The sequence below is a fragment of the Enoplosus armatus genome, chromosome 1, assembly GCF_043641665.1.
Source record: "Enoplosus armatus isolate fEnoArm2 chromosome 1, fEnoArm2.hap1, whole genome shotgun sequence".
NCBI lineage: Eukaryota > Metazoa > Chordata > Actinopteri > Centrarchiformes > Enoplosidae > Enoplosus > Enoplosus armatus.
In genome coordinates, this window is record NC_092180.1 from 12,732,233 (window position 1) to 12,757,953 (window position 25,721).

General features: G+C 40.3%; 1 protein-coding gene across 1 annotated transcript in view; it reads right to left on the reverse strand.

Annotated features, from left to right (window-relative positions):
* tjp1a (tight junction protein 1a) overlaps positions 1–18,427 on the reverse strand; it is a 96,750-nt gene extending 78,323 nt beyond the window's left edge. The window contains exons 1-2 of the mRNA XM_070909657.1: positions 18,336–18,427; positions 4,400–4,613 (exon numbers count right to left, since the gene is read on the reverse strand). Coding sequence (XP_070765758.1) covers positions 4,400–4,613; positions 18,336–18,427 — 306 coding nt within the window. The remainder of the gene's footprint in view (positions 1–4,399; positions 4,614–18,335) is intronic.
* Positions 18,428–25,721: the final 7,294 nt, after the last annotated feature.

A 25,721-nucleotide genomic window follows, 5' to 3' on the forward strand; every position in this document is an offset into this window, starting at 1 on the left:
TAGTTACATAAACAAACATTGTATCTTCAATGTTGGTTAGTCTATTTTTCATTCATTCAGTCCTGTCAGATTCAGCTTTGAAACTGACAGGTAACTTGCATTTACACTCTACAGCACTAATATGGGAAGTGTGTCAAATTAGCATCCAAGATGTGTGATCTGTTTATATGACCTGACTGAGCTGGGACTGGCAATTCTGGCACTGAGTCAGACTCAGACTTTTAGTTTGTGGTTGCAGTAATGCCTGAAGAGAAAAAAAAAGAAACTGGGCTCACGAGGAAAAGAAGAGCATCAGCTGTTAGCTGAAATGCTTTAAAACATCTCTGTTTACGTTTCCTGACAAGCGATCTCAAGAGTTTGTGAGAATTATGACTTTACTCTCTCAGAACCAAAGGCAGAGGGTGTTTTTTTTTGTTTTGTTTTTTAGAACAACACATACATAACACGTAAGCATAACATAATACGATTGCATTGGATAGCTCAGAGAGAGAGCGGGCTGTTGGCCTCCACACACACCTCGCTCACCCACATTGTTAGATCGGCAGGGGGAGGGTGAAAGGGTGAAATTAATGAATTAGACCTCAACCACATCCTTTGGAAATGTAAAAAAAGTAAATAAAAGTATCCACCCTCAAGTTCAAGATGAGTGACCAACAATATTTTTACACTTTATGGGAAGAGAGAAGGGATGTTGATATGAAAATGCACATATTTAGCGTAAAGCAAAAGATAAAGAACTTGGAAAATGTATTTTGCATTTCACTGTGTTCAGCGAATGCATTTTAGTTGCTTGATCTTAACAAATCCCTAAAGATATAGAAAAACAGGACTTTGGAAGGTGCTGACAAATAACCTATTCTGTCATTTAGGCATGAGAACTTGAGAAGAGAAGAAGGGATTTTACTTTTGAAAATGAGCAGTATTCACTTTTAATGGTATTTGGCTCCATAAGATTAGAAATCCTGTGTGACCAGGTCTATGACACCCTTTCAAACCTTATAGGATAAATTCTTAAAAACTGTCATTAACTAACCCTTACCCTTACTTGAAACCATTTTGTGTGTTCTTGTAGTCTTATTTGGACAGACTAAGTGGGAAATTAAGGCCACAGTGCAGCAAGATCTATTGGGAATCAAACCAGAGCCCAGCGATCAGACACAGAGCTGTGCCACATGGATCTCACCAAAACAGTGTACTTTCAGCTCAAGGACTCCGAATATCAGGTCACACTTCACAGCAACACACATGCACACACACTCGAACACACACAAATATCTACTCAATGACTTTGTTGGAAGGAATCAATCCTTTGCTCCAGTACACATTGGCAGCTACTTTGCATTAGAAGACAAATAGAGGAGCCATTGGTCTGTATTGAATAAATAATGGCTAAAATCCCAGGTGAGTTCACCCAGTTTAACCACAGATTCTCAGATTCTCTTCTCCACAGCCTTCACACACGCGCCTTGTTGTTTTTTGTTTTTTTTATCACACAAAAATAGCTGCAAGTGAAAGAAAGAAAACACTGCATTATGAAGTAGATCATTTCTCCCATCTATTATTCATGCTTCAGGCCTACACTCATGGACATGTTGTGATGGTCCACAGCAGAGCAAGAGAATGGAAGCTAATGTATTTGTGTAACATGCTACGAGCATCCGATACTGTTGCATGTAGTGAGATGAAATGGATACTGAGGCCTTTTTTTAGTCTGCATCTCCAATATTCTTGATGGAAAAGAGGAGGCGTAATTGAGAATCAATGCTTGAGAGTGCAAACTTTGAACTCAGCTGAATATTGTATAGGATAAAACATGTCGTACTGTTGCTATATCATGTTGTAGAGAGCAAGAGAAAGGATTGAAAGATTATAAGAGGGGAGATTTACTCCAGAAGGACTTCACAGGTTCTCTTGAGGCTGCGTTTGAAGACTATCCTTGCTGATGGATGGTCTTTAAAGATAAAACTGTGAAGCATCACTATGACTCTGACTCTTTCTCCGACTCTGGCTTGTCTACACTGATGCCTGAAATATTTTCTACAGCGTGTGATTCGCTCGCTGACAGATTAGGGAAAGTAAGGCCTGTTCTGGAGGAGATACAGAGGCGATGGGATACAGTTCCATGATAACTTACAGTGTCTTGAGAGGTTGTAGGAGGTGAGTTTTAGTTGAGGACTGTTTTTCACCGGCTGTGATGATAATTGTTGTTGACATTTCGACTCACCAACACACCCCATCACTTGCTGATTGAGAATATGCGTTTTCAGGGTCTTTAATATTATAGTATGTAGACCAGAACGACAGGCCTGGAATTTAATTTATGGAAAATAATCACAATTGAAATCACAATATTGGCCACAAAAATTCCAATTATTTTCCTCACATCATTCAACCCTACTTTCACCCATATACTATGCTATATATATGCTATAGTTGGACAACGCATCTCCCACTCGACCCAAAGTGCACCAAGGCTGCAACAAGTTCTTGTTTTTGTAGATGACATAACAGCAAAGTCACATCTAACTTTCATTCACCATCTGCCTCTACAGCTCCAGCACAACCCACCTACGCTCTTACTTCACTCATGTCTGCAAAGGTAAGAAAAAAAAAACCTCTGATTTAGGCCAGACGGATCACTGCCAAGTATTATACAGCAGAGCACTCAAGGTTGTTTTGAAAAATCTATGAGATATTTTCGCCTCTGTCTCAAAATTAGAAACTGACAGGAAACTTCATGCCAGCAGTCAATCAAACTGACAAACTCGGTCAAACAGACAAGTGTGTGTGTGTGTGTGTGTGTGGGAGTGTTGCATCAGTCAGGTTGGTGAAGCTGTGCTGTGTCATCTCTGAGTACATCCCCGACTGTCACCCCCACCCCGCGACTTCCTCTGTCCACCCTCAACCCTCCTTCACATCAGTAATGAATTCACTTGTGTGAACCGCAAATGCTGCCTCTCTTAAACATGGTCATAACGAGTCCCACTCCTGCTCCGACGACAGGCCGGCTGCTGTAGAGGGGAAGAATAATGATAATCCCTACACACCAGGCAGCTCCCAATTAAGGCCAGCTAAAATACTGAACACCCAATGAGCACACACACACACACACACTTTAACACACACACACACACACACACACACACGCACACACACACTGCAGACTGTCAACATGGAGAGGAAGGACGGGGGCAGATGAGGAAACATCACACTGTGAACATTTATTAAAGGAGACATCTACAGAGGGTCAAGACATAAAGAAAGTAGTAGGGGGGAGAGAGATATTCAGCAGTGCTGTGCAGGAGAGAGATTTATCTGTATCTGTGTGTCCACTGTGGTCTCATGCCACAGAAAAACAGCCTCACCAAGCATGCATTAGTAGCAGGTTGGCATGCTTTTATATCATAAACCGTTGGGTGCTTTCCCAAAAGCCACATCACTCATAAACACACACACACACACACACAGGTACGCACACACATACACGCAAAAGTACGCATGAGTTGACCGGTGGAGAGAGTGGGCCAAACGCAGTTCTCAGCTCAATGGACAATCCCACAGTTAGTAAGGGTTTTTAGGTCCAAGCAGCTTACCCAATCATTTATCAGATTAATACTTTTCATGAGAATAAACCAGTCATAGAGAGAGACATATGGAATGTGTTAAACTGCGCTCATCTGAAAATCAAAGAAATATTGCATAACCAAAGGTCATCCTGTCTGTGTGTTTGTGTGTACGAATGTGTGTGTGTGTGTGTGTGTGTGTGTGTGTGTATGTGTATGCATATTAGAGCTGTAGCTTGTGTAAATGTTAAATCTGAATGAAACCATTAGGGGAAAAAAATATGTTTGGACTTCTCAGACATTTATTCTCCCTTGAAATCACAGTAGCTGTAATTTAGCAACTGTAATCACAGCTTAGATTTAATGCCTGACTATGAAATATTATTGCTAAAATATTATTAACTATCTCGATGGTGTTTACAGCACTGGGGTAGTTATTATTCTAAATGTGTGGGACAATAAATCAAAAATTGTGTTCCTTCAACATTTTCATCATCAGTTTTTGATAATCGAACAATCGTTTAGTAATTTTTTAAGCACAAATGCCAAACATTTGCTTTTCCAGCTTCTCAAATTTGGAGGATTTTATGCTTTTCTTTGTCATCCATGATAGAAAACTGAATATCTTTGGGATTTGGACTGACGGTTGAATAAAACAAGACACAAAAGTCCCCTTGGAGTGTAGGAAATTATAACTAATTATAATTTTTCCACAATTTTTTACATTTTATAGGCATTTAATCAATTGATCGAGGAAATAATCATTAATCGATAAAGTTCTCCTCCTACGTGTGTGCATGGTAAGTTGATGTAATCAAACTTTGAGTGAGCCTTACGCTGGAGTCGAGCAGGTCGATGCTGTCCAGGCTCTTGCTGCGGTGAATGCGGCCTTTGATGCGACGTAGAGAAGGTTTACCCTGGCTCATGGGCAACGAGAGGGTGGAGGTGGCAGGCATTGCCATAGCACCAGCGCAACCTGTAGCACCTGTAGGCTCATCTGAACACCCGGGAGCACCTGAGGGGGATGTTTCTCCATCTTGCGGGGTCACCCTGCAACAGAAAACAAAGAGAAACAAAGATAATGTTAGAAATGATGCAGGCACAAAAGTTTTGGTCAAGAAAGCAACTGAATGCAGAGTGTAGTTTCATGGTAATGACAGCTTCAACTGATGGTACAAATATATCTGAAACTTCTGGGTTTGTCTCAAACTCTTGACAGTTTCTGTATAGCTTGTGGGCTCAACAAGTTGACGTAACCAACATCCATTAAATACCGCAAGATTCACAATGACCACGTTTTCTCCAAAGAACAATCCACACTGCACGCACTGCTAGCAGGCACGGCTGCATATCTGAGGGAAAACATAAAGATGCCTGGAGGATCAAAGTGACATAACTTTCCTCTTGCTGTCTTTACTTTTTAAAGGACATCCTCTCCTGTTGGCTGTAGTGGCATTCAAGCAAGTGTGAATAATTGGGCTGAATGTCAGCGGGTAGCCTGCAGATGGAGACTAGGTATGGAGCATCCATTTGTCTTCTATTATTAAGCCACAATGAAGCTGCTCTGCTTCTAACATGCATGGCTGCAAAAGGAGGGGATCTCCAAGGTAACTTAAGGTGAATTGCCAGGGAAAATTACCACGCATTGTAATTCTGACAATTGTCATCATCATGCCTTTAAAAGCTAATAAAATACAAAAAACAAAATGTACCAAAGTTATTTCAAAGTTCCTAAAAAAGGGAAATGTTTTGAGATGGAAGGTAATAACCCTATATACATGTGGTTCATAGACTACTAGGGCTAGCAGACAAAAACTGCATTATCATCTTCTACGACAGACTCAATGTAGCCAGCTACAGCTGAAACGATTATGATCAACAGAAAATTCAATTATTTTGATAACCTTTTGGAGTCACATTTCTCGCAAGAAAACATTTGCGGTTGTCAACGGTTGTCGTAGAGTATTTTATGCTTTTCTCTCTTTTACATTATTATAAATCAAGAATCTTTGGGTTTTTGAAAGTTGGTCAGATAGAACAAGCCATTTCAACATGCTCTTTGGGTGCTGGGAAATTGTGACAATCATTTATGAAACAATCTTCAGCTCAGCTCATTCATACTTCATAGCAAGAAGCCTTTGAAAGAGAAGATGGACAATTGTTTGTACTTGAGATATATTATGATAACAAATCTTCAGTCAGTTCAAAAGCTTGTGCAAAAGTATTAGACCGTGTTAGAGTTGACGAAACATGACAGTCTACAGGAAACAAGACAGACCTGCTGACAGCCTGTCAGCCTCTCTGGGCATGGAGAAGGCAATAACACATTCACAGGTTTTGATCTAGTGAAAGATTGTCAATCATCAGGCATTTTCATAAAAAGACTTTTAATGCAGTCACCAAAAGCTGATTCAACATGTGACTGCATAGTCATCACAATATGGTCATTCTCGTGCTGTTAACTTGTGACACGTTACTTTAAATACTAATCAAACTTTTTGTGTGAAAGAACTGTGAAAGTACAAATGATGATTTAAGCTAAATGCTATCATGCTCACAATGGCAATGCTAACATGTGGATGTTTAGCAGGTACAATGTTTACCGTGTTCACATTCTTAGTTTAGTGTGCTAGCATGCTAACATTTTCTAATTAGCACTAAACAAAAAGTATAGCTGAGGCTGATGGTAATGTCATTAGTTTTGCAGTATTGCATTCTTTGGTTATAACAACTTGGGGTATTGGACAAACTGAAATTTTGACCTGATGATGAAAAGTTGAGGGATCACCAAAGCTATAACAATTCATCCTCTGGGGATCATGAATGTCTGCACCAAAGTTCAAATAGTTGTTGAAATATTCCAGTCTCGATCAAAGTGATGGACCGACAGACCAACATTGCCATCAAAACAAATGTTGATTTATGAACACTATACTTCTGAAAACATATGTAACATGAATTGAGAAACTGAAGTTAGATAGTAGATGATAGTTAGATGGATAAAAATGCTGCCAACATTTTTTTGTTGCAGTTGTCAACATACACACCCATGTGGATACATCTTTGATAACCTCTGATCAACGGTCAGGTTTTAAACAGTAGTTTAAAATACATACCGTTTACAATTTTATAATATACATAAATACGTACAAATATGCAGACTCTCAGTTTCAGTCTGTAATTAGTGCCTTTCAATCCCTGTCCTCTACTGTGACCTGTGCACAGTGTCCACACATTGTGTGTCTTTACTAACAAACAGGACACAAACACAGAAGAGGAGGAGGAGGAGGAGGAGCCGGTCACTGTCACTGTAATCCCAGTGTTGCCTTTACAAGGGGATTCCATTCATACATCCAGCAGCAGCTTATGAAGCTCTGTGGGTTTCTAAGAATGAGGAGTGCTGACATGGACTGTATCTGTGTGACTTAAGGAGGGCAGTTTACAACCTGTACTGAAGCTCACTCACTGCTAATCCTAAACTAATAGATGACATCAGAGAAGAGAAACAGGAGAACGGAGAAACACAGGACACATGGAGTATTTGGCTCAAAGATTTTATACATCACTGTTTCCTTTACACTGTAGTTTTTGCTATTAAAGTTCCTGACAATAAGTAAAAATGTGACATAATATTCACTTTTCACTTTTTTTCCAGAATCAGGTGACAGTGTTTTAAGCAATGTGGATCACTCCATTAAGATCATAGCAAAGAGTAACTGCTTCAAAACCACTGAAAGAAGCAATGTCGCAATGTAAACAAGTGTATTAACCTTTGGCAAATGCCCATAGTCCTATTTTTATGTCATTTCAAGTAATAAAAACAATGAAAAGATTGTAATTTTTCATTTACTATCCATTGTCCTTCTATCTTTTTTAATTGTACTAGACACAACACAGACTTGCCATGCCACTTGAGCCATGTATGAAAATAGAAAGAATAGAAACACTAAGCTTTGTTGATCTAAAGTCTCGTCCACGAGCAGCATAAACAAATATTAAAAGTATACAGAACACCAGAAGGAGCAGAAGTATGACTGCTCACTTGCTGCCGGCCTATGAATGATTTATCATCAGTGATGCTGCAGGATTTTAGACAGATATATTGAGCCATGCAAGCCACTGGATTAGACAGTCTGACAGACAAGTTAGTTTCACTTTTCACTGCCTCTGGAGAAATATGGAGAAACTCACAAACAGGCTGGAGTGCACTCACAATGCGTACCCAAAGTGACCCCGTCAGTGCAAACAACAGACAATGCCGGCATCTTACAGCACAAAAATAAAGGAATAACAAGACACATTAAGCACTGACTGCAGTGAGAGGTGAAGTTTATGAATATTACATGAGACTTCAGCCTAAAATAGAGAATCTCCCTCCTGCCCTGGATTTAAGAGGTTATTGGCAAAGCTGTACAGATTACTTCATCCCAGAATCCCAGCAGTGTGTACATGTTATAGCCTAATTGTAGAAAAACCATTAGTTGATTCATTGATTAATGTAAGTATGTTCTTCAATTATAATATAGTGAGATATAAAGATATAATTAAATTACAGTAGATAAAATGAATACATTTATCAAAAAATTATAATTAATGAAAAAAAGCATTTGTCACAGCACTACGACTTGACATCACACTGTACGAACACCATTAAAAGGTTGTGAAAGTTCAATTTTGACCTTGGAAACAGCAGGACAATCTCAACACAGCATCCATTTAGTAACTGTTCTGGAGGTTTCAATCATAGTTGAGTTTGCTCAGTTGTCATAGAAATGTAGATTTTAAAACTTCCGCTTTTTGTCTGAGGACTTAAGGGCTTAGAAGCTGAGGTTCAAAAGATGATGATAATGTGATATGATCAAAACCTCCACAACAGCTACTAAATGGACCTTGTGGTGGTACTGTTGTCTCAACTGCTGTTTCCAAGTCAACGATGAAAGGTCATTAAAGGTGCTTTCAGACCAACAGCAGTTGCCTTGGCCACCTCCATTGTTTTCGATGTAAACACGACGGCTTTCACCTACAGACTGACCAATTATATTAAACATTTCAATGCATATTTAAATTAAAACCAGTGAAATATTTTGTGTAAGCTTGTAGACACCAGTTAAACTATCCTTTCCAATAGGTGTTAAAGGGGTTGGGGGGCTACCAGGGTACATCCTCCTGTTACCTCTGAGGTAGTATGTTATGACAGATCTGCAGATGGAGAGCACTTTGCTGGACAATTGATTCCACTTAGTGAGGACTACAGGGACAAAAGCAGGTGTGTTTCATCGCCATTCTGACACTTCTACCAAAGTAGACACAGATACACACACACACACACGACACACACCAGAGACATGATCCCACCACAGATTTCCCGTCCTCCTCTGCCCAGGTGGCTCTAACTAGAGAAGAATGCCTTACTATGATTTCTCTTCAACTGCTTTTATATCATGTCTAATAATGATGGACTGTGCTCTGACCGAAATGTTAAACAGAGTTCTGATGGGGCGCCTTTTGATCCTGGGATTTGTCTTTGTTCATATCTTCCAGTTCATCGGGCGACAGTGGTGCATCCAAAATAGCTCCACCGACTCTTCCTCTTTCCATTTATATTCTCAGACCTTTTCAAAGAAGCTTCTACCAAGTCACTATGTTAGTCATTTATTTTACGTTGCATATAAACTCACTCACTAACCAGGGCTACTATTGCAGAGGTGGGAAAAATAAAAGTTAGAGCAAAAAGAAAAAGAAGCAGAAACTACAAGAGACAAGTGAACAAAGCATGAAGGAGCAGGGGGCCGAGAGGCAGAGGGAAAGGGGCCGAAAGACAAAAGGAGAAAGACCATAATGCAAAGGGACAAAGGACAGAGGGACATTGTCAGCGTATGGCTCAGAGGTCGTCCTGACTGCTTCGTAATGCCTGCTTGACTGTTCAGCTGGAAGTGATGGCAGCCGATGAACATGCATCATTCTGCTCACGGCCACCCCTCCTACTTCAGGGGACAAGTGGTGACAAGAGGTGCATGACACATCCTACTTGATCTAGATAACCTCAATGACACTCCCTAACAGAAGAATAAAACAAATGACTAATATGTTGGCTGGCTAAAAACAGCCTTGAAACGTCCGAGGAGAAAGAAAAGAAAACAGGGAAACATAACAAAGCTTTTTTATTTACTAGCTGGGAGTATGTAAGCCCTTTGAAAGCCACCTGGGCAGACGAGGATGCGGCTGAAAGTCTGTGGCGAGATCAAGACTCTGATTAGGCCAGACGGGCCCAACAGATGGACAGACCAGATTAGGCATATAGACATGTATCAAACAAGGAGGGACGACGTTCATGTCCGAGTGCTGTCTGACCCCTGTGGAGATGAGGCTGACAGGCAGGTCAACGGCTGGTTTCAAAAAGCACGGCTGCTCCCATGTGCATAACAGACATCAATACAAACTCAACTTCAGAGCACATTAAAACTCAATGTGCGAGCACAGATATGCGGTGAAGACAAGTTGGGATAAAGTAAACGTGGAAAGTAGCCTGAGATGCTGCCATACCTCCTGTATACAACATACACAATTCCACCAACCGTAAGCATGTTTTATACATTTCGCTTGTGGGTTTTAACAGATAACCGCCCACTACCAGGGGTTGCAGGTCTTAAAATACATACAAACAAACACAGGAAGAGGTGTCAGTAGTTATGAACTTAATTAGCTGTTGGTGTGGCTCCATCTATTTCTTGAAAATGTCCACTTAAGCTATACTGTACAGACATATCTGTAGATTAATCACCATCAATCAGAAGCAGGAGCTGTCTGAGGCTATTATGGTGCTATCATTAGGAAAAATAAATTCTACAAAATATGAATTATTGACAAATATTTATCCTAACATTAGCCAAAGTTTACAATAGGACCTGCTATGGTTGGGTTCAGTTGGTAACAACATCTGATCGGCTTCTGCGTGAGATGTTAAGGTGAAAGGTTAATGTTAACCTTAATGTAGAAAACTCCTGACAGGCAAAATCTTTGAATAGAACAAGGCTTAAGTTATCTTTGTCCATCTTTCAAATTATGTCATACAACCTTTATATACAGGTTCAAAAATGAGACTGGAAGCAGCAGCCGGTCTGGTGAAAAGTGTGATATGATTTTGTATGTTTGGACTACATAAAGTATTTCAGCTCAATAACTACAAATTATATATGCTTAAATTACTGCTAAGCATAATGGTGGTTCACTTAAATTTGTTGTTATGTCGTTATTATGGTCTGGTAATGTGACAGCAAACAGGGACCTGGTTGGTTGTTGGAAACTCTCTCTTGCTGGTACATCGGAGTGCTTGAGCAATTTTTTCAATCCAAGAAACTACCAGATTTATTTCATTCTGTTCAAAACATCCATGCTTGCTTATTATTGTTTGGGTTTGACTTTCCAACAACATAGCACTGCTTTTGGTAACTAACTCTCTAATCTTACATAGAAGATGGAAACCCAGTAAAGTCATATGGAATAATAAATAATGGTCAGCAATAATATGTGATTTGGAGTTAATGGGCTTAAGCTCTTAGTTATTGTAACCTATCCCTGTGTAGTAATGTGTAGTCATAAATAATGTTTTCTGAATAGAGGACATAATAATCACTGAGCGTGCTTCACAGACACACATCAACCTATTTCACTGACGGCATCAGTCACTTTTTGATTTCCAGACAGTCACTACACTACAGTATAACGTTATTACATCATATTAAGAAAAATGAAATGGCTCAATTATGTAACATAAGAAAATATTAATGCTGACAGACAGATATAAATCTGCCAGGCAGAGGGAAAGAGAGAAAAGAATAAATTGGGATCTTTGTCAGACAAAAGTGGATCCCCTCTGCCGCGTCCTTCTCTATTTGTGGGGCGGCAGTGATGGATTCCATCTTGTCAGCCCCCTGTGAGCCATCGTGACAGTCGGGAGTCACCAGAGGCCGAGAACGTGTGACTCACAGATTCTAAAAGTCATTGCTGCTCCGCATCTGACTGGAGACGAAGAGTCTCTGATAGGCCTCTGTTACCATTGCTGCCGCCAACAGGCTCTTTAAGCAGCCATTACCAGACCCGTAGTTAGGCTCATCATTACATGAATCCAGGCATCACGGAGGACGCAGCAGGAGAGACAAAGTTTTATATCACTGGTACAGAACGTCACTACTGAGAGAGTAAAAGGGGGAAGACTAAGAAAGAACAAAACATCTTGAATTGAGCAACGATACGGACCGAGCCGTAACAGGGAGGTACAGATAGTTTAGTTTGGTACGCACCTTATGAACCAAATATGGCTCGATATAATTTCAAATATTTCAATACCGGCGCCAATACAATACTCTGCAGCTGTACAGAGCAGATACTTTCAGTCTATGATTGTAGCATCCATTGTCCCACTAAGTATTGATAACACGCTTATAATTTTACAAATTAGAGCGTTTTTATTTGACAAACGTACGCGAAAATGAACAAAATGGGTATATTTTCTATTTATTTAAAAAAGCAAAGCAACGGTGGGGGCAGTGGGCAAGTGATGTAATTGATGTGTAATAGGTGTATGCCCGAACAACGTGTAACAAGCAGCAAGTTTACTTAAAAGTATGGTGTCTTTGTGGGCGAAAGGCAAAAAACATAAAACTGGAGTGAAATGCTGTATTCTTAGTCTGATCGAGTTGCACAGGATAAAACTTTCCATGCAAATTGTTTTAGCATTAAAGTGTAGCCATTCAACAAAGCAAATATTATGGAAAAAGTTCATTTTCATTAGCGTTTAAATTGGACCCGAAAAGTTATCACTAAAAGCCCATTGACAAACAAACACACATCTACACTCACACACATCCACACCAACAAACACGTAAACACACACCCACACCAACAAACACATAAACACACACCCACACCAACAAACGCGTAAACACACACCCACAGGATGCTCGGAGAGCGGGTGGGGGTAAGGGGGTGAGCCACGAGTCAATAAACCCTGTGTAATCTGTTCCCTTTAGTGGCATAAACCATCTGAGAGGAGATTACAACCGTTCTGCCAAAGTAAGAACATGCGAGTTCCTAATGGACAAAAATACTGAATACAAACGCACACACATGAAAATACGCGTGTGCACCTCCGCATATACTCTATTAAGAACTGTGGAGAGTAGGAGTGGTGTGCTCCAAGTCCGCCATGAAGTCATAACTCGTGTTTTTGAGATCAGACTTCATGACTTTAATACAAAAAGGCTTTTTTTGACTTTAGGGGGAGCGAGACAGAGAGATACTGAGAGTGAAGGAGAAAAAAAAACAAGTATTTCTGCATGTTTTTCAGAAAAGTACTGATTATCATGACAGGCCCACCCTGGACTTGGGCTCCTGCTGAGGTAACTAATGCGCGGCATTGTCAGTTTGTGTGAGATTACGCATCATGGCCTCCATGAGTGGAACTGAAAGAGTGGAGGGGGTAGGACAGGAGTTGTTGAATGTGTGTGTGTTTGTTGCTCTGAAGAGCTGGGAGGGAGGACGTGTGGACAGGCAAATCAGAGGGCAGAGGGGCTGCTGCATGTTTGTGTGTGTGTGTGTGTGTGTTGGGGGGAAGAAGGGACGCTGACTTTATGCATCATTAAGCAGGTGGACTGAGAACACCAGGCGGAGCTGTCTCTGTGGAGGGGAGCGGAGTAGACATCTGGCACACAATACAGGACGATACACCCACATGTTAGGAAGAGCTGCGACCAGTTTAAACACACGTCATCAGGCTAATTATTATTTATGGATCATCCCAAACTAATTACAGTGCAGTGTTTATTACAGACCTCTGTGTGTTTTGTATAATGACAGTGTTTTTTTCTTGTTTTATTCCTATACTGTAGAGCCTTCTGTTTGTGCTTCAATGATGTTTTATCATCTGAACTCTATTAATTTGACTACAATCAGAATAAGACAATACTCAGATTGTTACAGCTAAACACCTTAACCAAAACAAGGTGGTAATCAGATCAAACACAACTTGATTAACAATGCTGGATAATCCGGCATTACACCTGTACCAAAACAGATATTGGTGACAAAAACCATTGATTGCAGCAGTCTGCACAGACCTCCAGTCAGAACTAGTGTTTTTTGTGTCTTATTCGCTGCTTCCCCAAATACACCATCACCTGGCAAATGGCCAACAAAATCTTGTACTTTTTGGCTGGACTGCAGCTAAGCGGGGCCAGCCCTATAAACGCAAAAGTCTGTCCCTGAGTGATGAAGATACACCATTGGCCATTGCTTTTTCAAAATGAATAGGTGCAAACAGTCCTCCATCAGTCCTTCATTACGTCCTCCATTATGTCCGAAGGAGGCTTTTAAGCTTTGTTTATGCTCGTGCGACACCATGGCGCGGGCCTCCGCAGATAGCATGTGAGTTACGGGCACATCTGTTGCAGTATTCTCCAAAACACCAGGGGGCGTACAAACAAAACATTCTGTGAAGAATCAAGAAGTCAATGTTTTGGTAACGTCAAAGTCAAGTATTTGGAACAACAAATGTTTTCTAATGAAACGAAGGTTGAATAACCTGTAAACTGTTTGATTCTGCTGGCAAAATATTATTCACTCAAATGTAGTTTTTTAAGATCTCATCGCATTTAAAAATTGGCCGTCTTTTTTTTACGAGAAATATTAATAGTAAAAATGTATTAATTACTTTACTTCTTAATTTAAGTGATTTGCTTTAATCAGTACTGTGGCTAAAAATTGGGAGGTGCACGGCTCTGTGCTGTGCAGACTTGCAGTTCCTGTTTTCAGTTAGTTATGTAATTTCAACCTTGGTGAGATGGAGCAATTATGACAAAGAGATGAATAAATTCCAGGTGACTTAGTAAGAAAGCCATCCTCTAAATGAGCTCTCTAAATACACGACTCTACCAAGATTGTTGTTTGAATGTCATTCTTATTGCCTCAGGAACATTATAGCAATGCATCTGGTAAATGCAGTTTTTTGTAAATGCTAAAGTTGCTGCAGATGATCTACAGAAGTACCTGTAAACTACATGTACTGACTAATTACATCTTGAAAGCACCTGGTCAGGATACGCACTTGACACCTTTTAGCTTTATAGAGCTGAGATTATAGACGAGGTGGTAATCATGTCTATGTACAGAAACAACTAATTATCATTGGGCCTGCATCATCATCCACATATACAAATCCAAAATACACAAACATGTAGCATTTCAAATGCATTTCTCTTGCAGTGAAATAAAGTTGAAAAGGTTCATGATTGTTTACTGCATTGTCGATGCAATTATCTGCTCTTCAAACATGATGGATGGATGGGAGTAGATTTTTAATCAAGAGGGTCGAGTCTTTGGAAGATCATAAAACCATCTGGCGCACAACCACCCCCTCAACTATACTCCTCATCTGCTGCTAGAAAAAAACAGTATTGTCTCCATTCTGTCTGCTTGTTCGGTTTAAGAAACAACTACGCCATCTCCCCTTGTGTTTAGTGTTGCTATAAAAACATTACCTCAGTGTACCTGTGTCAGTTTTAAATAATTTTCCTCCTGCATTTTTTTTTGCTCTAACTCTTATCGTCTTATCGCAGCCAAAGCTCGTGTCGTGTCTTGGACTTCCCCATCAGCATTTATTTCTGCTTCATCTCCTTCACCACGACTCCCAACTGGACCAACAGTTGCAGAAAGTATACTGGCATTTGCACCCAATTCAATTCAACAGCTTTTGAGAGCATGCCACATTCAATTTTTTTTACTTAGTATACAATAACACTGTAATCTTATCTTGGTTGGTTTGTTTTGATGTTTTGATTCTGTGGATGTGCCACAAAGGTCAAAGAGTAAAACAGATACAAAGCAGTGCATTAGAAAACAAATATCGCATGTTTAGAAATGGTGGAAAAAAACAGTTTTCCTGGCTGACAGTGAAATGTTTTTAATGTTACAACTAAAGAAACTAAACTACAACTAAATAAAGTAACCCATAGGCGGTTATAACAAATAGATGGTTGGATGAATGGATAAAATCAACAAAGTCCCCCCAGCCTTTATCTACTATATTCCTACTAGCATTAGCTCAAAGGTTACCACACATCTGGATATAAATTTGACTATCAAACAACTCATGTAAACTTGGGTTATTAGTTAACTTGTGCAATTTTAAATCTTATAAATGCCTTACATTATTGAGTATTACCTAAATCTGGGTATTCATAGTAACTGAGTCACTTGTGTGCATGCAAGCCTACTGATTCTGGGCTCTGACTTCACACTGAATAAAGACAAACATGGCATGCAAGTGAATGCATGGGGTGACTCCATGAAACACACACTGCAGGCACACGCTGGCTCAGCTTCCCTTCGTTAAAGTGGCTGTCGGAGGCGATACAGTAATCCTGTTTTAATGGCCGAGCCCCTTCCCCCACCATGAAGTGATGGCCCCAGACATACAGCCGCGCCTCTCTTAAGGGAGAAGTGTCAAAACCAAGTCACCACTATGTCCTTTGCAACACAGTTGACGGCGGTCACGAGCTAAGAGGAGAAAACCTATCCTTTTCCCCTGTGTGGTGACTTCTGATTCAGTCAGGTGTGTCACAACAGGCAAAGTTATAAACCCATTTGTTCCTATATATAGGATGAACTCTGCAGAAACAAGCCTGGACATTCATTACAATAAACCAGTGTTTGTCTTCTCACTGTAAAGTAATGCCAATCTGGAAGGATTATACCTCGTGCTTCATGTTATCTGTGTGGATTACAGAAGAAGAAGAACTGAATGTGCCCACTGTACGAATAATGAGAGCCTATAATTAGACTGAACACTACTCTGCTGTGTAATGGTTTTTGATTTTTCTTTTTTTTTTTATTAATGAGGCTCCTAATATCAATGAGCAAAGGGGCCAGACTTAAAGTTTACCTCAATATGACCTACAGTATAATGTAATTATAACACAGGACATCTGCCAACGGCCTCTGTCATGTTGTCAAAAGCCAGATAAAGTTACAACTTCTTGTTCCCTGATATCAACCAACTAATTTACAACCGGTTAGTTGACCGGCTTAAAATTAATTATAATAATAACATTGAGATATGACTAATCTTTAAAGAGATTTACTATGCAATAATGCCATCATTTTCTGTTACCAGCTTCTCGAATGTTAAGGATTTTCTGCTTTTCTGTTTTGCATCATTGTTGGGGCTGCGACTATCACCTTCTCCATCACAAGTTTCTCACGTCTTCAAACGTCTTGTTCAGCCCCAAGATATTCAGTTTACTCTCACATAAGACAAAGAAAAGCAGCAAATCTTTACATTAGCTAGAACCAGAGCTTTTTTGCTTAAAAAGTGACTTAAACGATTAATCGATGCAGAGTTATTTTCTAGCGACAAATCAATTACTCAGGTCTATATTGTTGTAAAGTGAATATCTTTGAACTTTAGTCTGTTGGTTGAAGAAAGCAAACATTTTGGAGATGTTATCTTGGATTCTGGGAACTTGTGATGGCTATTTTTGAAGTATTTTGGGGAATTCTTTATTAGATAGTCAACAGGGAGAGAGAGAGAGATGAGGAATAACATGCAACAAAGGTCCCCGGCGGGACTCCAACTGAGGACATTGCGGTACATGGTTGACACCGTAAACCACACTAGGATGCTCAGTGATGGATATTTTTCACTCTTTTCTTACATTTTATATACCAAATGATTTATCGATTAGCTTAAACAAAAACAACTGCTTAAAATAATCATTGGTTCCAGTACAATCAATGAAAAACAGAGAAATGAATGATGTTTCCAAAAGCTAAAAAGTATACTACTTTAAAGTAGAGAGCGGATAAGTTTGGTGGATGCATCTGGGTGCCTGGTGAAAAATGTATAGATGGGTAAATAATAATAGACTTTGATATGAACTAAACTAGGTGGATCCATATGAACACACAGACACATGAGCAGCCACTGTTAGTCAACCACTTAGCATCACTCCTACACATTATGAGCTAAATGCAGGCGGCATGAAGCTACTGAATAAGTGATGAGAGTGGAGACATCAGCCGACATTTTTTTTTTACTACATCAGATCACAGAAATAGATCTGAGAACAGAGACCAGCCGGGAAAACACTAATCACCAAAATTACACTTTGGAAGCTTCAAATGAGCGATCGCTAAAAGGCTCGAGGAAGGAAAAACACGGAGTGCGTGCACAGGTGCAGTTGAAATCATTTCAAAGCGGACTGTATCGGACGGCGCTCAGCATTGTTTGATACTGTTGTTGTGAATACACCTGCTCTGTATTGTCCGCTCCTCCGACCGCCTCATGTGAAACTCACCCTCGTCACAACAAACAGAGTCCACCAAGCGAGACACAGATAAACACAGAGGGACTGCACGCACGCACATGCACGCACGGCTGCACAGAAAAGCTACTGTACAAGCCTCCTCTCCCCGGATAAATGCCTGCTGCTGTGTGTAGATGTCACCGGGGTGAATATGAAACAGTTGTTGAAGGCAAAGAGAGATGGAGGCAGCCGACTTCCGCCAACAGCTGCTCAGCTTCAACTTCACACGAGACACAGGCAAAGGGGACGAGGGGAGGGGGGGGGTCATGACAACAAAGCTAAGAGGCTAATTTTAAAGCTATTTTCTCCACATGAAAAGACACACCACCTTTCCACTCTTTTCACGCACGCACCAACACACGCTCCCCACCATCCTCACGCGCACCTCCTCCTCCTCCTTCTCTCTACTCACCACAGCTGTCTCTTAGTGGGGAGGCAGTCTTTGTTGGAGGCTGTCACTCCCATGGCCATCTGCATCACCGTGATATATTTCTGGTACTTCATTTTGTTCTCCTTTACCACTACCGCTACTGCTGCTGCTACTACAACTACTACTTCCACTACTACTTCTACTTCTAGGAATCCGCGCGCCACAAAAGCGGCACAGGTGAGCGTGCATTCAAATGTCTGTTATTGTCCCCTGGCACCCGCGGCATCTTCAGTATCAAAAACGCCATTTCCACGTCTGGAGGACTGCTGACAGGGACAATGTTCCCCGAGGAGCTCAACGAAAGGTACCACGCCGCCGCGACCCATGTCTCTAATCTCATTAGAGCTCAGAATAGATTGGCTAATCCATTCAATTTTAGTCAGGACCGGGTCATTGTTGTGGTTCGCCCAGTAGCGGCCACTTTTTTTCCTCCCTTTTTCCCCCAATTTTTTTTTACCCCGGTTTGTCTCTGTGGACTAAAAGAGTCGAGAGAAAAGCGACAAACAGTCAGAGTCAGAGATAGGATGCAGCGGCGGTGGCACCCAAACGTCTGCGAGGTAGGAAAGAGAGTGCGCGTGTGTGTGTCCAACAAGAGATAGGGAGAGAGCAGGGGAGTGACAGAGGAGGGGGGAGGAGGAGGAAGAGGAGAGGAGGAGGAGGAAGAGAGAGAGAGGCAGCGATGTAATGGCTTAAGAGGGGGGAACCCACTACTGCTGAGTAATATCTCAGTGGTTTAAATTTGGAGACAAATGCATAATTTTTGGATGTTTTGGGTGTAATTTCCTCAGGATTGGTCCACGAGGCACAATAAAAACATCAGGGTTATTAGAAAACACTTTAGAGAGGATGGAGTGGAGCAAAGCAGCCGTGAAACCACAGCAGTCTTAAATAGCCTCAAATGAAGGAAAACAACAACAATTCAATACCAGTGAGGTTTAGACAAACTTAAAGATGTCAACTCATGGAAGGTAAAATGTGCTACAAAGCTGCAAAACAATTATGCAGCATTCACATTACTACTATTTTTATATTTATATACTGTTTTCTTGTATTTATTTTCCATTTACACTGTATATTTCTGTGCTTGTAATTTGTAACAGTAACATCTATACAGGTCATTCACTGCTTGTAATCTACTAGTTCTACTAACTAGTACCTTTTACTTTCATTAATGTGTTTCACCATCATTTGCACTTTGCACCTTGTTAGTTTTTTTCTACTTCTATTATGATTTTATTTTATTTTAATATATATGTATTTTGTATGTATCTTTTTATCTTACGATGTGTGTGTATATATAGTATATTTGTACTATGATCGATAAATTGGCCGGGCAGATAAGTTTGAGGTTTGAGTTTCCGTTACAAGTTTATTTTTTAACTGTAAAATGTAATGGACCCTAAAATTTTTTTTGTGTATTAAAAAATGACTTCGTACCATTAGTTTGACCTCTCAAATAACTATGTTGGCATGAGCCTCAAAAATCTAACATTGTTTGAGCCGTAGTAATATTTATTTCACTATGTGTACCAAGCATTGTGGCACAAAAATTTCCTTTGGGATGAAGAGAGTTTTATCATATCTTATGTAAGAACAACAGGGCTGTTTTCATCTCATATGACTACTGACCTTGTTGCTTAAATCTCAATCTCCTTAAGTAGCCACACAGTCCTGTCTCTGCAGGTTGGACTGAACGAGGCGGCGAGTCAACAGGATCTTATTGGTGTCTCAGTGAAACTGAGCCAAGCAAAGCTAATTAAGAAACCTCTCTGAAAGGACAAAAGTAACAGTATAAACAATCCAATTCATTTGTCTTGTTTGTCTTATGCTTAATAATCATACACAGTATAAATACATTAAATATTTGTTAGCTTTCAATACTGAGATTGAATAATAATAATAATAAGTTAATTAAGAGATTAGTAAACATGCTGCACCTCCCTATTGTTATCCTATTGTTTTCAGGTCTTGATGATAACGTGTTTTATTCTTCTCTTACTGCCATCATCCTCTAGGGGCTTATAGTTCACACAGACTCTGAAGATTTTAATCAATTCAGTGATTGATTCAGTGTCAAATTTAAATGCCCAGTAAACATGCATCTTTAGTGAGTCCTCAAGGACGAGGGGGACACCACAGGAGTCCGTATGCACAAGATCTATGTTAGAGTGACTGCCTCTGTGCTGGTGTGTTTATGTCTGTATGGTGTCTGTCAAAGACGCAGAATAGTGTTTTCTTTAGGACTGTGGAGTGATTAGGAGGAGCGTGATGTAACCACAAAGACTGTTCACAGACTCCTTCTGTATAAACCCCACTGGGTAGGACCATTTACCTTTAAACAAGTTGGCAGTGAAGCTGGAGAGCATCCCACATTTTTTACAATGAAACTGCACCAAGAGGTGAGACAGCACATCACTGTCACTGTATTTACATATTTGTTCAGACTAATAAACAGAGTGAAGGAAGGGAGAGCTGCAGTGTATAAACCACAGTGCCCTTGAGACAGCCCATGCACAGGAAAAAGTAAATCTAGATATAAACCCTATCAGGAATGAAAAACACCACAATAAAATTACCACAGAGTCAGATAGCCCGTGCAAAGGCAGGTAAGTCGTGTTGGATGGGGCAAGTTGGTGAGCAGCTGGTGGGGAAGGTCAGCGGGGAAACTGCTGTTATCAGCACTGCTTGATATTGGCAGCTATGAAAACAACAGAAAATTCACCCAAAAAACAAAAAAAAAACTTAACACAGCACACCTCGCCTTTACACCGACTCCTCTGATGTGATGTGATGTTTGTTTACAGTTCTTGGAGTTGGAAAGAGGATTAAGTAAACACACACACACACACAGACACACACACACACACACACAGAGGCACACCAGTGGCCTGAAGGAGACTGAGGATGGTGAGGTCACCACAGCAGTGATATGGTCTTTAGCCAGAAGGACAGTGGACACTGTGAATGACGCATAGCCCTCAGCACACTGTCAATATTCTCTTTGATCTCTCTTAATAAATATAATTTACTGCTACTTGACTTGCAAAATGGTCTCCATCAGCCCACACACTTAAAATTGCTTCTTTATGTCTCTAAAATAACATACTATTAATGTTAAAGTGCCCAATACTTCTGTGCTATTTTTGCCAGCCTTAAACATAAGAATTGCAGAATGTTTCAGTTATTTGTCATTCGCCTGATGGCCACAAGCAGAGCGCATCTTTAAACTTCACACATCTGCTTAATAAACCACACCAGGAGTCCATTTCATCATCTTTATAGTCCCGGATATAAACGGCTAACTTGCCCCAAAACCCAGCTGTCACAGTTGTGATATTACGGTGGGTTAGGGAGAGATGGGGAAGAACGCTGGATTGGTTTAAGAGTGAGATTTCCCTCAGGAGCAGCAACCATCCAAATGTGTTGATCCCCCCCTCACCATAAATTACACTATCCCCTGGCCCCTGGCCACGATTAATCACATGACCACAGCAGCCAGATTAAATCTGTAGCCTTGGACTGTTCTCCTGTCTCACTCTCTCTCTGCCTCTATTTCATGCATGTGGCACACAAATAATCAACAAGCACACACCATGGGTAGACATCAGCTGAGCATATAGTAACACACATATACAGATTACAACTATGAGTGTGTCATCATAGAAATTAGTCACCGTGTGGCCGGCGTGTGCGTCACCATCCACCTGTTATCTGTTACTACTTGTACCGTTATTCATCCTGAACGCTGTCTGTAGCTCTCGGTCTCAGCAATACATGGATGCTGTGTGCGTCCTGTAACTCAACACTCCACTGCAGAGCTTTAATATCTCACTGCCAGACCTGCATCGCCACGGCAACACTGGCTCTGGGCTTGGCTAAGGTGGCCCTGACACATGATATGCTTTCATATTCAAAAGCAAAGTGATGTAAGTTGAACAGGTATGACAACAAGAGCCCTTTGCTTTCATATAGAGCTGAAACTATTAATTGGCAATTATTCTGCTGATCAGTTAATTGTCAATTTTCAACCAAACAATTTGATGGTTCAAACTTCTCAAATGTGAAGATTTTTTTCTGCTTAATTGATTGATCAACATTTGATCAACTTTCATATTATGGTCTTTGATTTGAATAACGTGGAAAGAATGGGCACACATATGATTATTAATTTGAATGTAGGATTCTCAATCTAACTAAAATCACTTGGTATGTCCCTTACTACTAAAATAACTGTCCATGATAATGTAATGAAAAACATGGTGGTGTTTACAATATGCCTATTAGGTTAAACGTGTTTCTTTACATCAAGCTTGCCTTTAATTTAGACTAACTTGGAAGGCGCAGAATTAATGCACGGACATGGAAAGTGTTGCTAAAATGGGACACTGAATTAAATAATGTAAGCAGTGGCAGAATGTCACTATGGAGAACATCCTTTTTTAATTTGGATTGTAAATGGTGAGCTAAAATTAGATCTAAGATGGAACTGAGTCTATTTCCAAACTGATCTGGGATGCAAGACCATCTAATAATGGTATAATGCTGTACTGTAATACAGAGGTTATTTTAGCAGTTATTTTGATGTATTTTATTCCAGTTTATTTAACAGAGAAAATACAGTTACATGAAGAAAAGCAACAGATGTAATGTATATAGGAGTCCTTGCTAAAGCTAATTTGCAGAACTTGTTCCTTGTTTATATGAAAGATAAGGGAAAATGTAAAGACAAATTGCTGATGCCAGAATGGGGAAAATGAAGTGCAGGTCTGCACTGTACCGTATAGTGGAAAAGAGCAATAACTAACAGCAGTAACTGCATGATAAAAACCCGCCTGTGACGTGTGTGAGACTTGCCAGAGAGCAGTGATGTGATAAGAAGGCACACATGGACTGCCAGACATGGAAGCTGCAGAGGATGCATAAAGCATATGAATCCAACCAAGGGTAATGCAATATGTAAATGAAACAGTTGTTGAAGTGAATGTGCCTGCTGTTGTTTCAAAATTGCATGTGAAATGCAAGGGACACGACTCAGTGAAAACACACGCTATACTGTTTTTCTCTCAGTCTGCTACTGCTGAGCGTCTGCCTGGGCTCCGTCTCAGGTCAAAACTACAGAGAGGAGGATGAAAATGTTTTCAATGTTTTCATGTTAGCCCCAAAGTCCCTCCATCTGTTACCAAGTAACAGGTGAAAACAGACTTAAAAAAATACTCAGTACTACAGTTTTAAGGTAGATCATGGAGGTGGTGAGGTGTTGGAGGTGGAGCGGAAGATAAACAGAGGGAGAGGAATAAATGCCAGTAGCCCTGGATACTAAATGACTGCTGTTGCTGTTCGGACAGTGATTTATGGTTCAGCTTCAGGGGTGTAGGATGGTGTAGGGAAGGAAAACAAGGACGGTTCCACATGAAGGGGGATATACATACATGTAAACAGATATTCTGCCTGACAAACTGAATTTTCATGGTAACTCCGTGTGTGAGCCTATACACCAGTGTGTGTTTATACACAGTAGACAGTATTACTTGAGAGTAAAGTGAAGCTTTGTGCTTGTGTGCCTCCAGTCAGCAGGGGTTGACACCAGCAGCTTCCTCCCCGCCTGCCCTCCCACTGTCACCTTTATTAACAGTCTGCCAGGTGGAGACTTTCTCTCCTAAGTGTCCCACTGTAGCCTCACATTTGCTGAGGTAAGTGATGAATGGAGGCACAAAGAGCCTGTGGGAGGGAGCACCTCGCCCTCCTGTTGAAAAGCACTGTTTATAGGGAACCCACAGCAGCAATATACACTGTTTACCACAGACCGCTTGAAATGTGCACAAAAAAGTCCAGACGTAGAATCCTATAAAACTTCATTTTTTTTGCACAGATTAATCAACCAAGATGTGACATATTAATTAGTGATCTTTAGAGGTGTTGGTAGGCAGATTTTGTTAGCTTTGGACAGAGCCAGGCCAGCTGTTTCCCCGTTTCAAGTGTGTATGCTAAGCTAAGCTAAGGTGATGAACTCTTTTTGTAGCTTCATATTCAAAGGTCAGATACGGGAGTGATATCAATCTTCTCAACCTCTCTAACTAACAAGAAAGTGAATACTGGTATTTTCCAAAATGTCAAACTATTTCTTTAAGGTTTCAGTTATACAGTTATATACCGTCCCACAGACGAAACAGTGGGTGGTGAAAGGTTAAAAAGGTTTTTGAGTTTGTGTATTTGTTTGTTTCTTTGACAGACACTATTCAACTGCAAGTTTAGCTTCTGCCATTTAACGACTTTTCTTAGGCTTTTAAAGATACAGCACATTAAAAGTCACAATATAAAGTCATGAGAGCTCCTTATTTATAAATCAATGTGCTGCTCTTGGGAGGTGCAGAATATCTACACAGCATGAGAAAAAAGACAAGGAATATAGAATAAGTAATAGACGAGTTATGGGATAAGCTCACCGGTCTTTAGTCAAAAGCCTCTCGGCTCAACCAAATTCAAATAACACTCCTGAGGTATTAAACATCTGCTGAATGACTTGGCAAAAGAGATGTTACAATCCATGGATTTGTGTTACTTAGTGAAGGTTGACAGAGCATACTTGCTTTTTCTAAGTGATGCCCTGCTTGACATTCCCACAGTTGCACACATACACACCTGGGAGCCGGTCAGTACAACCACAGTTCTCAGAAAGAGTGTAGTCAGATATATTTTAAGCACGTTTTTAAAAGGGATAAGAGTAACTCTGCATTCCTTTATCATTGTTTTACCCCCTTTGTGATCAAGTTGGTCTTTTCTTCAGTGCACAATTATAAATTATCTTAAATTCTCAACATGAGTGAATTTTACTTTTTTCTTCTAATGCAAGTAGTCGGCTGTGTGATTGTATACAGTACAGTGCAGTCGGTGCTGCCATGCGGCTTTACATGTGTATGCTGTGCAGGCTGTCGCTGTGCATCCTATCACAGCAATGTAAGAGTGAAAATAGATCATCACATCATCTGTGTGTGCATACATTAATGTAAACACGGCATATCGAGAGGCAATCTGCTGCTGTACATTTGCTGTACTGCTTCAACTGTAAATAAACAGATATTTTATCCTTGTTGTAGTCTACATTTATACGGACAACTGCTTACCAAATAAACTTTGGTTGGAGGTGCTGGTGCTGAGATTCGAGACATTTATATGCTTTAAGAAAGTCTCACTGGATGTGAAATAAACAATATTACGATGGGGAAAAAAGAGGGTACTTTGGCTGCAAAGACAGTGCATTCATGAGTAAAAGTACAAACACAATGATGTACTGTAGACAAAGATTAGTCATAGAGTAGTAATTAAAAGTAATGATGCTTATATTACAACACTGATGTTATGGTTACACTA